Source organism: Notolepis coatsorum (genome assembly GCF_963971535.1).
Source record: "Notolepis coatsorum genome assembly, chromosome: 10".
NCBI classification, from domain to species: domain Eukaryota; kingdom Metazoa; phylum Chordata; class Actinopteri; order Aulopiformes; family Paralepididae; genus Notolepis; species Notolepis coatsorum.
Genome location: NC_140174.1, coordinates 35,925,096 through 35,939,331, shown reverse-complemented (window position 1 = coordinate 35,939,331; position 14,236 = coordinate 35,925,096). Strand labels below are relative to the sequence as shown.

At 41.0% G+C, this 14,236-nt stretch overlaps 1 protein-coding gene across 4 annotated transcripts in view; it reads left to right on the top strand.

Annotated features, from left to right (window-relative positions):
* kcnma1a (potassium large conductance calcium-activated channel, subfamily M, alpha member 1a) overlaps positions 1–14,236 on the top strand; it is a 214,507-nt gene that overhangs the window by 78,682 nt on the left and 121,589 nt on the right. For all 4 annotated transcript variants that reach the window (XM_084323923.1, XM_084323922.1, XM_084323924.1 and 1 more), the window contains exon 3: positions 5,434–5,495. In XM_084323923.1, coding sequence (XP_084180049.1) covers positions 5,434–5,495 — 62 coding nt within the window. The remainder of the gene's footprint in view (positions 1–5,433; positions 5,496–14,236) is intronic.

The following is a 14,236-nucleotide window of genomic DNA, read 5'->3' as shown; positions in this document are numbered from 1 at the left end:
ATATTTTCCTGACATAGTTTAGATCCGTCTCTCAGAGGGCTATAGGTTAATTTTGTATCATTACTAACATAGACTGCAATCTCATTGTTCCAATAATCCCATCCAGATCCTGATCTAGTGTCTTCCATATTGACTGTAATGACACATATCAGGCCCCTCCCCCTTTTATCGATCCTCCAATCACAGCTGTTGCTTCCCTGTCCGAGGGAAGCAACAGTTGTGACTGGAGGATCAAGAAAAGAGGTCGGGGGCTTGGGATAGGTCAATTGCCAATGTCTACTGTACAGTATACCCACAAGGCATCAGGGTTGTTGCAGGACAATGCTAATGACAATTAACTACGTGCCTGGTGGTAACCAGATATGATCCCAAGTTTTTACAGGAGATTTTAGGAACAGCGACTAAAATAATCTTTTCCGCAGCCGTCACTAAATACAGGAAGCAGATGATGACTAGAGTGTTTTTATGTTGTGACTTGCATGGTCCTGGCCTTCTAGTACACAACTTGAACAAATCCAAACTATACAATAACACTATCAGGTACCGCACCACACCAATAGTAGCCTATACACTACCAGGGGAAGTCTTTATGCTGATCTCTCCATTATCTTTGTCTGCACACACCCTTTTTTTAGGCATGAACAGCAATATGATCAGAATCAGGCTTCTGTTGCTGGAGAGCATTGTTTCGCCATGCAAATCTGATTTGAACACTCCCAGGCAGGATTCTTGTCGCTCAGACTCAGTGTTATATTATCCAAAGGGTCTCATTTGGTCATTTATGTCTGAATCTTTCCAGTCTGAGCTCACAATGCCCCCTAGTGGATATGGGCATGTGTTGGTGCATGTTTGTTTACCGTCTGCAGTCACAGATGTGGCCGACGTGCATCATTATGCAATAAGAAAGAAACATAGGACCCGGGGAACATAGGGATGATCCCGAAAGAAAGATGAAGGCTGTCAGCTCCTTCGACAGACCAGGCCCCACGGTTGTCTCCCCCTTGATACGACATCGGCCTAACAGTTTGCCTAATTTCCCATCAACATGTTTTCAATTTCCCGTCATTATCGGATTTTCCTGCGGTTGCATTAGTGTTCTTCTTCCCCCCCGTTTTCCAAGCCGGGACAGCAAAAGAGACACAAAAGAGATTTCTCCCGGCTTTCAAAGACGAATCGTGGATAAAAAAAATGCATGGAGATGTTTTCTCATTACGGTGCCATCAGTGGCGCGTGGTGACAATACTATTTCACATTATGAAAATGGATGAGTTCATCCATTATGTATTCTTGTTCAGGTCAGGCCCATTGTGTGTCACGTCTAAACAGGCTAAAGGCAGGTAGGTAGCGTCACAAGGAACTTGTAGGGCATTGTGTATAATATACTCTCTGGGAGAAAGCACTGTGTTCTTATCTCTGTCTCTCTGGATTACCCCCCTTCCCCCAACTACATTAGCACCTGATTTTAGTAGTGAAATCCAGGTAATTCAATTTGTAACAATAATAATAATACGTTTTTGGGGGGGGGGGGGGGGGGGGGCTTATGACAGCTGCACTGTAGACCATGCACTATGTAAATGTCATGTTACTGTTTATGTTTTGTGGTTCTACCTATACTTGGACTTAACAGGGTGGCCCAGTTATTTAAAAAAGTTCCACTGGAATTCTGTTGCTAGGGAACAGTTTGGACCCAAGTCTATTTCCTGTCAACTATTGCGTTAGCAAACATTGCGACGGGAAATAAACTTATTTTTAGGATTTTTTTTTAACTCTGATTACATGATCACAGTAGGCTAGTGGGCACTTTCAAATGAAGAAGAAGAAGACTGAATTAATTAATTATTTAATTTTATATAGACAGTTTCAACCTGACAACATAAACATTCTAAATTGGTCCATGTTTATTTCCCATGGCAGTGTTTGCTGAAAAAAGCGTGGGTCCAAGCTGTTCCCTAGCAACGCAATTCCAGTAAATCTATAGTGCTCTTCTCTAGACACTCAAAGTGCTTTACAGTGTACACAAGGCAATTTACCTATATCTCAAGCCCTGCTCACTTTTCTTGATCCTCCAATCGCAACTGTTGCTTCCCTCGGACAAACTTGAGAGAAAACTCAACTTTTAACTGTTGTGATTGGAGGATCAAGAAAAGAGGGCAGAGTTAAGATAGGTCAATTGGAAATCTCTCTTCCCAGGTATATCCCTCTATACACAGAGTGCAGATTGCCCACAGTGTTCCTTCTGGGGCAGTTTAAGGGTTCAGTGCCTTGCTCAAGGTGGACATATGATGTAATATCAGTCACCCTCCAGTCACCATGCTCACAGCTGGAATACACCCTCCTGTCAGTGCCAGGGATGGGATCTAGTGCACCTTTCAGTTACTGGTCAGCCTCCGGGCCACGCTGCCTCCCTGTGAAATCCCTAATGTGATCCCCGTTCTCAGTGATGGCAGCAGGACTACTGTACAGCACTGTATGTCAGTGGAGCTCACACATGATCTCTGCTATACAGTTTCAATGAAGCTGCCTTGAAAACGAGTGTCTTCCTGAGTGAGACAAAGCTAATCCTTGGGGGCTGACCTCTCTCTCCATCGATTGGTCGATTAATAGATACATACATTCAAAGAGATGATTGCGTGTTCAGAAAAACACAGATTTGACAGATTTGCTGATTAAATTGACTAAATTGATTCTACTATGACTAGTCAAGGATCTTTTGACGAGGATAATAGTCCAACTAATCATGGCAAGTGCTGTTGGGTGTAACCCTCTTCTCCCTCTCCAATCAACTGTTTGTACTTAGCGCTTTATCCACGTTTCCTCCGGCACTCACAGCAACACTGGTGCTGATTATGTTTCAGCACAGTTCTGTGTGTCGTAGCCGTCACCTGACAGCACATGCTTTGTTTGCTAACAACTCCCGGTGATGGTGTTTATTAGCCCTGAGAGTCACTCTCCCAATCTGTTCTGACAGCCTGAATCTATAGACTTACTTTGGTCTTCCGCTTAAAGCCCCACCACCAAAACAAAGGAACAGAGTAATTTATTTTCTAATGATTATTCTCTAGCAGATTTACTGTGCTCCTTATGCAGAGGCTAGTGTTAGAGAATATGTCAATTTTGGTTTTATTTGCTACATATCAAACTCTTCAGAAAGAGAGAGAGAGAGAGATGCCTTGTTTGTGAGTGTGAGAGGGAGAGAGACAGGTAGAGAGAGACAGGGGAGAGAGAGAGAGATGTATTCGTTTTGTTATTACGATATTCTTCCAACCCGAAGCCACATTCTGTCGTTCCCCACTCTTCCACTGCCAGTTTACATGATGAGCCCAGCTCTTGTTTGCTATTGCGTGTGTGTGTGTGTGTGTGTGTGTGTGTGTGTGGCTACCAACCAGTTGTCAGTTTATATACACAGTCAGAAATTCAGAATGAGCTATTAGGGATGCATGTACGTGGTGTTGACAGTGGTATTGGATCCCAGGTTGGGTGTTAAAATAGGCCGTCAGTATCATTGGCCGTAAGGTGAAGGCTGTATCGTTTCATCCCGTTCCCACCTTGGCGGACTACTCAATTTTCACTCTGGGTGAAAGATATATTGGTGTAGATTTAGGAATAAAAAGTTCTCCATTTACAATCCTGCCCGTTTTGCGCAATCATAATTTTAAACTAAGACTAGATCTTTCCTCGCGAACGGATACTTGGTCACATAGTCACGTAGCATAGTTTTATTTTGACGTAATTGGTGCGAGTTCGGTCACGTATTTGTGCTCGACCAATAGCAGCTCTCTTTGTTGCCAAGTTACAGACCACAAGACATTGTGTAAACAGTAACGTGATGTTAGCATGTCATCCACGGAGTACATCTCGACGAAAATGGACAAAAAACACATTCTAACGTTCGCAAAAAAGGTTTCTAAACAATGTTATATGCATATACGCTACTTGCCATAGGCAAGCGATACAGCTGTGAAACGGGCCATAACGTACATGTTATTAACCATACTGTATATTTAAATCATATCCCCTTCTCTCTACACCAACAACACAGCATTGCACACGCTGTGAAAACGTCTAGAATGTTTCAAAATGTTGTTAAAAAAAATCACACCAATACATGACATGAAATTATTCGATAAACCTCCATAAACACACAATCCGTGATCATGCAGCACATTTGTATTTTGATCAAGATAGTTAATCAATCAAAACACTACACCATCCCCTTAATTTGGAATAATGTCAAAAAATAATGAAAATCAATAAGTTACTCAGAGTCATTAACCTTTTTATTTTCCATTTAAAAACAAAATAGAATGCAGGTACAAAAATAGATTCAAGATTCAAGAGGTTTATTCGTCACATACTGTACATACACACGTTTCAAGTTTGTTTATTATTTATCACAATAAAATACAGGTACTTTACGATGAAATACTTGTTTCTGTATGAGCCCATGAGAGTGTGCTTCATACAGTACAACAAAAAGTAAGTAAAAAAGTAAGTAAGTAAAAAGTAAGTAAAGAGGAATATTCAATATACAATACAGACTAAAATTAGTAAACAGTGAGGTGTGTGGAGAGATCAGTGTAAAATTGATCTCAACAAATACAAACAAATCACACTACTACTGTATAACCCTAATCCCCTCGCCCTATACGTATATCCCAACCCCAGTCCACACCCTCATCCACCACCACACCGTTCGCGAGGAAAGATCTAGTCCCGACTTTAAAATTATAATTGCGCAAAATGGGCAGGATTGTAAATGGAGAACTTTTTATTCCTAAATCTACACCAATAGATCTTTAGCCCAGAGTGAAAATTGTGTAGTCCGCCGAGGTGGGAACGAGAATAGTTTTCTAGACACTTCTCAGCCTTCACCGTACGGCCTATCAGGGGAATTTCCCACTATACCAAACATCAATACCAAGAGCCATGTAAATGGTGCATTTTATATAATGCTTTTATCCAAAGCACTTTACAATTTTTGTTCCTCACATTCACCCATTCACACACACATTCATTCACACACCGATGGCGGAGGTGACCATGCAAGGTGCCAACCTGCTCATCGGGAGCAATTGGGGGTTAGGTGTCTTGCACTTTGACATGCTGCCCAGGAGGAGTGGGAATCGAACCGAGAACCTTCCGATTACCAGACGACCGCTCTACCTCCTGGGCCACTGTCATTGACTTGAAGAAAAACAGGTTGTTGACCAGAACCATAACGATGGCGACCTGTTGGTTTGCCCAGCCAGTCCTCAATGTTTAACCCAAAATCAAAGAATCCTAACGACATCATCTGCGTTGCTAATATTGCTTTCAAACGACGTTATGTTTACAGTATAAAAAGTGTAAAAGTAGTAACAAGTATGGACTTTTTTAATGATTTATGGTGGGATGAAAATGTGAGTCAAAGTCCTTTTCTCTCTCTCTTTTCAGGTGGTGCTCGTATTTGCTCTCAGCATCGGGGCCCTTGTAATATACTTCATAGATTCATCTGAGTAAGTACCTCTTTGTTCTTAATATTCTGACTGAGTTGAATACCAGTGGTCATTTAATATCTCTGGAGTGGACTCTTTAATCTCCTTAGTTTAAAGCTGAAATAATTATATTGTCTGACAGTATTTTCAAAACATATGACCAACTGCTTATTAGAAGGTCTCGTCAAGTCATGTCCTACTCAATCAACCCTGCGCCATCAGCGGCCAGTCTGTTGTTATTCCATCAACCTATGCATTTAAAAAGTGTTTTTTCTCCAGAGAATGTCTTAATTACATCATATTGTGCTGTCAGAACAGCATTATGTTTGTAGGTGAAGTAACTACCTTGTTTAACTCATTCCGGGCCAACAGTGCCCTCTGCTGATGGCCCTTCCGTGCCAACGATATATCCAATGGAGAATAGGACTTATTTGAGAGTACTTAAAACATATCAAATATAATAGCAATAGATCTAAATAACACAGTGATCGTCAATGAGTTGCTTCCAGTCAACATGCACAGATAATTTTTTCATACATACATTCCCATTTTATACCGTGATGAATATCAATATATTTCTAGAGCGTTCTGTCTCATCTCAATAAACTCCAGCAAATCGAGCTTAAATGTATTTCCTTAGAAATCGTACCATTTGTCGTTTGATTTATGAATCGTTTTCAAATAAATGCTAGATATATGTGTCCTTATGCACGAAGAGAAGCAGGGTCTGAAAAATCGCTTCTCCATACTTTGGTCGGCGCGAACCTCACACACACACACACACACACACACACACGCGCGCTCCGATGGCGGTGATAGGAACATCTGATTACCCCAAGATTCGTAACATAAAGGCCTTACCTCACAGCTGCATGCCCGAGAAGTAAAACCTGGACCGGACTTATTTATTTGATGCACAGTCCCAGCCAATCCAATCCAATGATGTGCAATACCTTCCGGGAGACGATAGGCGGCGGTATTTGCCCTTTGCGAGCTCAGACCCATTCCCAATGATAACGTCAGACTGGATGGATGAAAAATGAATGGATATCGCTAATAAAAGAAATAACGATTAAAACCCGACTATACTCGTGATTGGCACGGAAGCGATGGCGAGTTAACCCGACTATACTCGTGGTTGGCAATGAATGGGTTAACAACCAGGAAATGTCCAAGAGAAAGTTGTATTTATTGTAGTTGAAATCTAGTAATTCATGCATGAAAATTATATATTTTTTTTCAGCAAATCTCTTAGCTACAAGATGTCTTTTACTATTATGCACTCTGCTACTAAGGAATCTACCTTGCCTATATTATTACCTACTATGCTAATATGCACTCAAGTCTATAGCACTCAAGTTCGACACTGTTTGACGAACAATGTTACTTACCCTTAAAGGAAAACTCCAACATTTTGGGAAATTAGCTTATTTGACATCTTCCCTGGAGTTAGACAAGAAGATACATACCTTTTTTGTCTCTGTGCGTGCATTTAACTTAGGGAACAGTCGCTCCGTTAGCATAGCTTAGCTTCATCACTGGAAGTGAGGCAGATCCGGAGCCTTACAGTGTATAGTTTGATTGATTGATTGAAAAGTTTATTAACAGATTGCAGAATACACTCCAAATACAACTCCAAAACGTTCATGTAAACATGTTGTGACCTGTGTATTCACCACGTGGAGAAATAAAAAATAATTGAATTAGACAATTACGTTTTATAAGCAAATATTTTTTGGCCCAACCACTCCTCTCTGAGCGCAGCCAGTGATTTCAACGTGACGCTGTGTTTGTTTACATTCTCATTCATTCAAAAGATCCGAACCGATTGAAGTTTATGGATACCATGACTTGAAATCCTCTTACCTTGACGATTAAAAGCCTCCCCAATTTAGAAAACAGTAATCCAATGGCTGGTATTGTTATATACCGGACGCTCTGAGCTAACCGGAGCTAACACAGATCAGGATCGTAAAGCATATATAATGACTTCCTTTCTGGGGTTGTCAAAATAAAAGTGCAACGTTTATAGCAGCGGAAAACGTTTATTTTGTACATTATCTAACGTTAACACGAACCTAAACTAACTTTAGGTTAGTTGTAACGTTAGTTTAGGTTTGTGTTAACGTTAGATAATGTACAAAATAAACGTTTTCCGCTGCTATAAACGTCGCACTTTTATTTTGACAACCCCAGAAAGGAAGTCATTATATATGCTTTACGATCCTGATCTGTGTTTTGATTGATTGATTGAAAACTTTATTAACAGATTGTAGAATGGGTACAATACAGTACAGCTCAATACACACAATTGTTAAGGGGATGCAGACCAGAGAAAGACTTTCGTCTTGTTTCCACCAGGGTCCCCCATTTTCAATTCATCAGGACATATATGACATACATGACATACAGATAGTCAGTACTGCTACATCTATACATTTATGACATACCAGATTTGCAAATACAGTACTGTTTGTGATACAGAAGGAGTCAAGAAAAGGGAGTATATACATTTGACGTAGAAACTGTACATTGGAGGAGGTTGGGTGGGGGGGGTTGGGTACACTGGGATATTGACAACCATACTGGGTAATTTACATTGGAGGTGGTTGGGGGGGGGGGGGGGGGGGGGCACACTGTATAAACAAGCAAAACTGTACATTGAGGGGGGGGAGACTCTGTACAAACAAACGAAATTGTACATTGGACTATTGACAAAACCATACTAGGTAAATGACTGTACATTGGAGGGGGTTGGGTTAGGATATTTACAGGGGCCAGTGTTGAATTGCAGTCTCCCGTAGGTGTCTCTTGAGAGAGGTTTTGAAAGTGGGTAGTGATCCACATTCCTTTACAGCTTTGGGTAGGGCGTTCCACATTGATGTGGCATAATTGCGAAACGTGTTTAGTCCCTTATTTGAGCCGAATCTGGGTTTAACATGATTTGTGGAGCTCCCTCTGGTGTTGTGATCGTGGTATTCACTGACCTTTGGGAAGTATTTTGCCATGTACATGGGTACCTTGGTCGTGTAGTGTATCTTGTAGACCAGGCCCATTGCAAGTTGCTGTACTCTGTCATCTACTCTAAGCCATCCTAGGTTGTCAAAGTGGGCAGGGGTGAGGTGGGTTCTAGGAGTAAGGTCAAGCAGTAGTCTGACCAGTTTGTTTTGAGATGTTTGTAATTTTGTTTTTAGCGCCTTTGAGGTGCTTTGGTACCATGAGGTGCAAGCATAGTCGTAGTACCCCTGAATGAGTGCTCCTGCCAGAGTCTTCAGGGTATTCTTGTTTACCAGAGAGGAGATCCGGTACAAGAATCGAGTTCGTTGGTTGACTTTTTTTATTACATTGGATGCCATTTTGTCACAGGAGAGATTAGCCTCTAGGATGGAACCCAGGTAGGTAATTTCATCTTTCCTTGTGACAATATTGTCACCCACTGTAACTGAGAAGCCGTCGGTCTTGCTGAGTTTGTTATTTGAACCGAAGAGAATGGACTCTGTTTTGCCCATGTGTAATGATAGTTTGTTATCAGCGAGCCATATGCAGATTCTGCCTAGTTCCGAGCTGAGGGTTTTTTCAACCTGTAACTTGTTCTTGTCAGAGACCAGCAGGGCTGAGTCGTCCGCAAACAGGAACAAGTTGCAGTCACAAGCTGACGACATGTCATTTGCATAAATTAGGAACAGTAGCGGTCCTAGTATGCTTCCTTGTGGAACACCACAGCTCACTGTGAGAGGGGGGGATAGGGTACCGTTTACCTCCACCATCTGTTCCCTCCCCTCAAGGTAGGATTGCATCCAGCTCACTGATAGACTGTTAGCTCCGGTTAGCTCAGAGCGTCCGGTATATAACAATACCAGCCATTGGATTACTGTTTTCTAAATTGGGGAGGCTTTTAATCGTCAAGGTAAGAGGATTTCAAGTCATGGTATCCATAAACTTCAATCGGTTCGGATCTTTTGAATGAATGAGAATGTAAACAAACACAGCGTCACGTTGAAATCACTGGCTGCACTCAGAGAGGAGTGGTTGGGCCAAGAAATAGTTCAGAGTATATTTGCTTATAAAACGTAATTGTCTAATTCAATTATTTTTTATTTCTCCACGTGGTGAATACACAGGTCACAACATGTTTACATGAACGTTTTGGAGTTGTATTTGGAGTGTATTCTGCAATCTGTTAATAAACTTTTCAATCAATCAATCAAACTATACACTGTAAGGCTCCGGATCTGCCTCACTTCCAGTGATGAAGCTAAGCTATGCTAACGGAGCGACTGTTCCCTAAGATAAATGCACGCACAGAGACAAAAAAGGTATGTATCTTCTTGTCTAACTCCAGGGAAGATGTTAAATAAGCTAATTTCCCAAAATGTTGGAGTTTTCCTTTAAGTTGTACCCTTCCTGCTGATTCATCAACTTTGGATAAAAGCGTTAGCTAAATTACTAAATGTACATGTAAATGTAAAAAACAAACCAAAAAGATGATTATAATTGTGCACTTCAAAATGTTGTGTAATGTAATATGAACGATATCTAGACTACTTAGTGTGAAGTGGCATCTCTTGAAAGCTATTATTGTGTATGCTCAGCTCTCATGCTGGGATTACTTATTTGTCAATAGGATCAAATGAACTCTCTTGAGACATGTGGTGCAGAAGCCTGCTGAGTTGCTATTAAGAGGGTTTAGACTGATTGAACATAATACCACCGTACAGTATTAGATCTCCAGATACTACGGAAGTATCATTTCATAAACATATTGTGTCAACTTAACTACTCTCATTATACCGGTATTCTTGGAGATTTGCTTGTTCTTTACAAGTTATTTTTAATGTTCAATAGAGCTTTTCAAAGATGACAAAATAAACATTCTAAAATGGGTTTTTGTCCTGTTGCAGTGTTTGCTAATATCAATAGCTGACAGGAAACACATTTCACAAAGGAATTCTTCTGAAGAAGTCTAATAGAACCACGCCAGATGAATAAAGGCATTTTTATCAAGAGAGTAGTGTGTGTTTGGTCCTCTTGTATTTTGGATTACATTATTTTGTCAACTGTTGTAAGACTTTTAAAATGAAGTTGTATTTTGAGGAATGATGCACTGGCGAAGGTCTCAAGTTGGACCGGTTTTCTTACATTTGTATCTTCACTGTTGGAAGTGACCCTGAGAAAGACCCTGTACCTGCTCCAGTCTCCACCCCTTATGGTGAAACGCATGTCAGCATTACATGAAATACATGTACATCTCAAAGGAAAAGCGAATGAACAAATAAACAAATGATACTTTAACAATAAATTTAGTAAAAAATTCCTAACTAAACTTCGCATGTCACGTGTATCATTTAGAGATGCACTGATACTATATCAGAATGACAATAACCATCAACCAACTTGGAATTGGTCTGATTGTATTTTTATGGTCGGCTGTACTGTAGAATTTGAATTGTTCAGACTTTTGTCTCCCGAACTGGGAATGTGTTAAGAGTTTCCAAATGAATAACACTTTTTTTGTTTAAAGGGGAACTATCTTATAAATTGCCTTTTCCAGTGTTTAGCATTGTTTTCTAGCAATGTGGGGTTGTATCAACACTATCCATGTCGCAATTTCTAGTTTTTGCACATTCCTCCAGTTCAGATGAGACAAGGTCCTTCCCCACTGAACCAAGCCATTCTGATTTGACTGGTTCACTGACGTGAATTAGGCACTGATCTGCATATCTCAGCCCCTGGTTGTAGCCACCGCCCACAATCAACAATTCGCTCAACAACGGAGCAAGTGGAAATAATGCGAAAGCGGTTTCCCTGTCACTGACACTTCCTCAAACAGGTTGACGTGATGCGAGTACTGATAGAGAGAGAGCGAGAATGAGCGAGTGAGAGAGAGAGAGACAGACAGATAAAGAGAGGGAGAGAGAGGCTCTCATACGGTGCAACTCAAGTCGTCTCTGAGCATTTACACACACTCACTCGTGTGTGTGTGTGGAAACTAAGACCGGCTTCGGTAACGCCGTTACCGGGCTATGTTAACGGCGGACTCTTATCGCACGATAAAAAAATTACCGCCGTTAATCTATTCTCAAAGTTGGATCTGGGAGCCAATTACATTAGCTGATGTATACCTGGTCGAATTACTCTGTGTGTGTGTGTGACTGTGTGTGTGTCGGGGGGGGGCTTGTTTACCGGCTTGCGGCTTGTTTACAGACGTCACATCCTTATCCTACTCTTCTGTCCTGACTGCGGAGTAGCCTAGGGAGCTAACGTTATGTTTGACGATTAGCTAACGTTAGCTTAATAACGTTAATTAAATGGGAAAACAGAGCTAACGTTATGTCCGACGATTAGCTAACGTTAGCTTAATAATTAAATGGGAAAACAGCCCTTCTACTGATGGGATCAGAGTCGGATGACGACACACCAGTTGTAAGAATCTGGTTGTTGGTGTGTGGACCCAGGCGCAATACAGGAATGAGAGAGAGGCAGGACACAAGCGGGGTGTAGTTGAGAAGAGCCTTTACTTCACTTCTTTGGAGTACAACTACAACAACAAAACAATAAAGACGAGTACCACAGCCTAAGCTGGCAGATAATGATTATATAACAAAGGGTACGAATTAGAGACAACACGGAAGGGTGCTGAATCACAACCACAATGGTATAATAATGTTCTGACAACAACGGAAGACACAAGATACGTTTACAAACCGACAGGGAAGTAACAGGACAGCACAGAATATATAGGAGGACTAATCACACTGATTACTAAACAGGAACAGCTGGGGAAGAGAGGAACATGAATATGGATACACACAGGAACATGAATACACAGAGGGGACAAGACTAGACACTAACAATAACAGGGATAATAGGGACACATAATACAATGAATACAAGGACACTAGACTAATAGGCAGACATCTGAACATACTGGGGAGCACACAGGACCGATAACAAATACAAGGGGAACACATTAATACACACATTCAATAATCTCCAGAGTAGGCACTCCTGCAGTACCGCAAACAGAGCGCCAGAGGGTGGAGTATTGTCTGTGTCCAGATAGTTCAGATTATGACATTGGATCAGTGTCCACTGAAGTGGTGGTCAGACCACACTGCTGTCTATGGTAAGCTGGCCAACATTGCCCTGAAGTATTTGGGGACCCCTGCCTCAACTGTCCCATGCGAGAGACTGTTCTCTTTATCAGGCCATATTGTGCAGAAGAGGAGGGCTAGTTTGTCACCAGCCAATGTGAACAAGCTAGTCTACCTGAGTGACTGGTGGAAGAAGGAGAAGTAGAGATTGGATTGATTGAGTCAAGCCATGTCACATAGCTACTGAGTGACTGTACTGGTAACATTATTTGTGTTCTGAATAAAACAATTTATTAAACACAAGTACATTTTATTGAACATTATTTTGATATTTCATTACCAATTATCATAGCTGTAATGCATTTTGGAAATGGGAGATGGGCTCATGGTGTAATGGGCCACCTGGCCTGAGAAACGTAAGGAGGAAAGAAAAAGTAAGGACCTACTTCTGGTCATTATTTGGGTAGAACACACATATTTTGAATGCCTTCGCCAGACTTCAAATGAGCCATTTTAATCTAGATTAATCTAGATTAACTCCAGGATTGCAGATAGATAATTATTTTTTAATCTATGCCCACCTCTAGTGGAAACACACACACGCTCTCGGAGCATCTCTCTCTCTCTCTCTCTCTCTCTCTCTCTCTCTCTCTCTCTCTCTCTCTCTCTCTCTCTCTCTCTCTCTCTCTCTCTCTCTCTCTCTCTCTCTCTCTCTCGATCTCTCTCGATCTCTCTCTCTCTCTCTCTCTCGATCTCTCTCTCGCTCTCTCTCTATCAGCACTCGTGTTGCAAAATATCATAGCGCACCCACGCGTATTCCGATCTGTGCAATAATATTCACAGGGGTATATATTGTCATTTGAAACAAGTTACCAATGCATTGTCCCGTGGGATATATATATATTTTTTTTCTTTTTTTTTCTTTTTTTTTTCTTATTTAGTGGGACTTGTACAGCACTTTGGTAAACTTTGTTGTTTTTAAATGTGCTCTATAAATATAGATATATAGGGATATTTTTAATAACCAAGGTTTTTGTAGTTATGGAGAAATATGCACAAAGTTTAACCTCACCGAGTCCACATGGCTTTTTTACATACAGTTACGCCTATGTTTGAAGACTCACGGTGTTCCATTACACATACCAGTTGAACACCACAGATACCACAAATTCTTCTATGAAAGAGAAACATCGAGAGGTTTTGTATCAGGTTTTTATTATCAATTAACGTCCTCGTATGAAACCCTCCAACTAGACTCTGTCTGGAGGAGGGATATACCAGACCTGGAAAGTGACTTTGATTGGCAAGAAGCATGGGCAAATGTCCGTCTTACATCAAGGAACCCGGACCATCAACAAATCAATCTTAACTATATTCACAGGACATACTTGACTCCTATAAGACTGAACAGAATGGGTCTTAAACAAGACTCAAAATGCTCCCAATGTACAAATGGAGACGAAGGGACATTTATGCACATGTATTGGGACTGCCCACCAGTTAAGGCATTCTGGAAAGATGTGACCCATCAATTATCAAAACTCGTATCTTGGAATATACCAGTACACCCCTCTGTATTACTATTGAATGATGTTTTTGAGTTTGCAGTAAATCCACAGCTAAAGAGATTGGTTTTATCGGGTATCACAGTAGCTAAAAAACTGATCG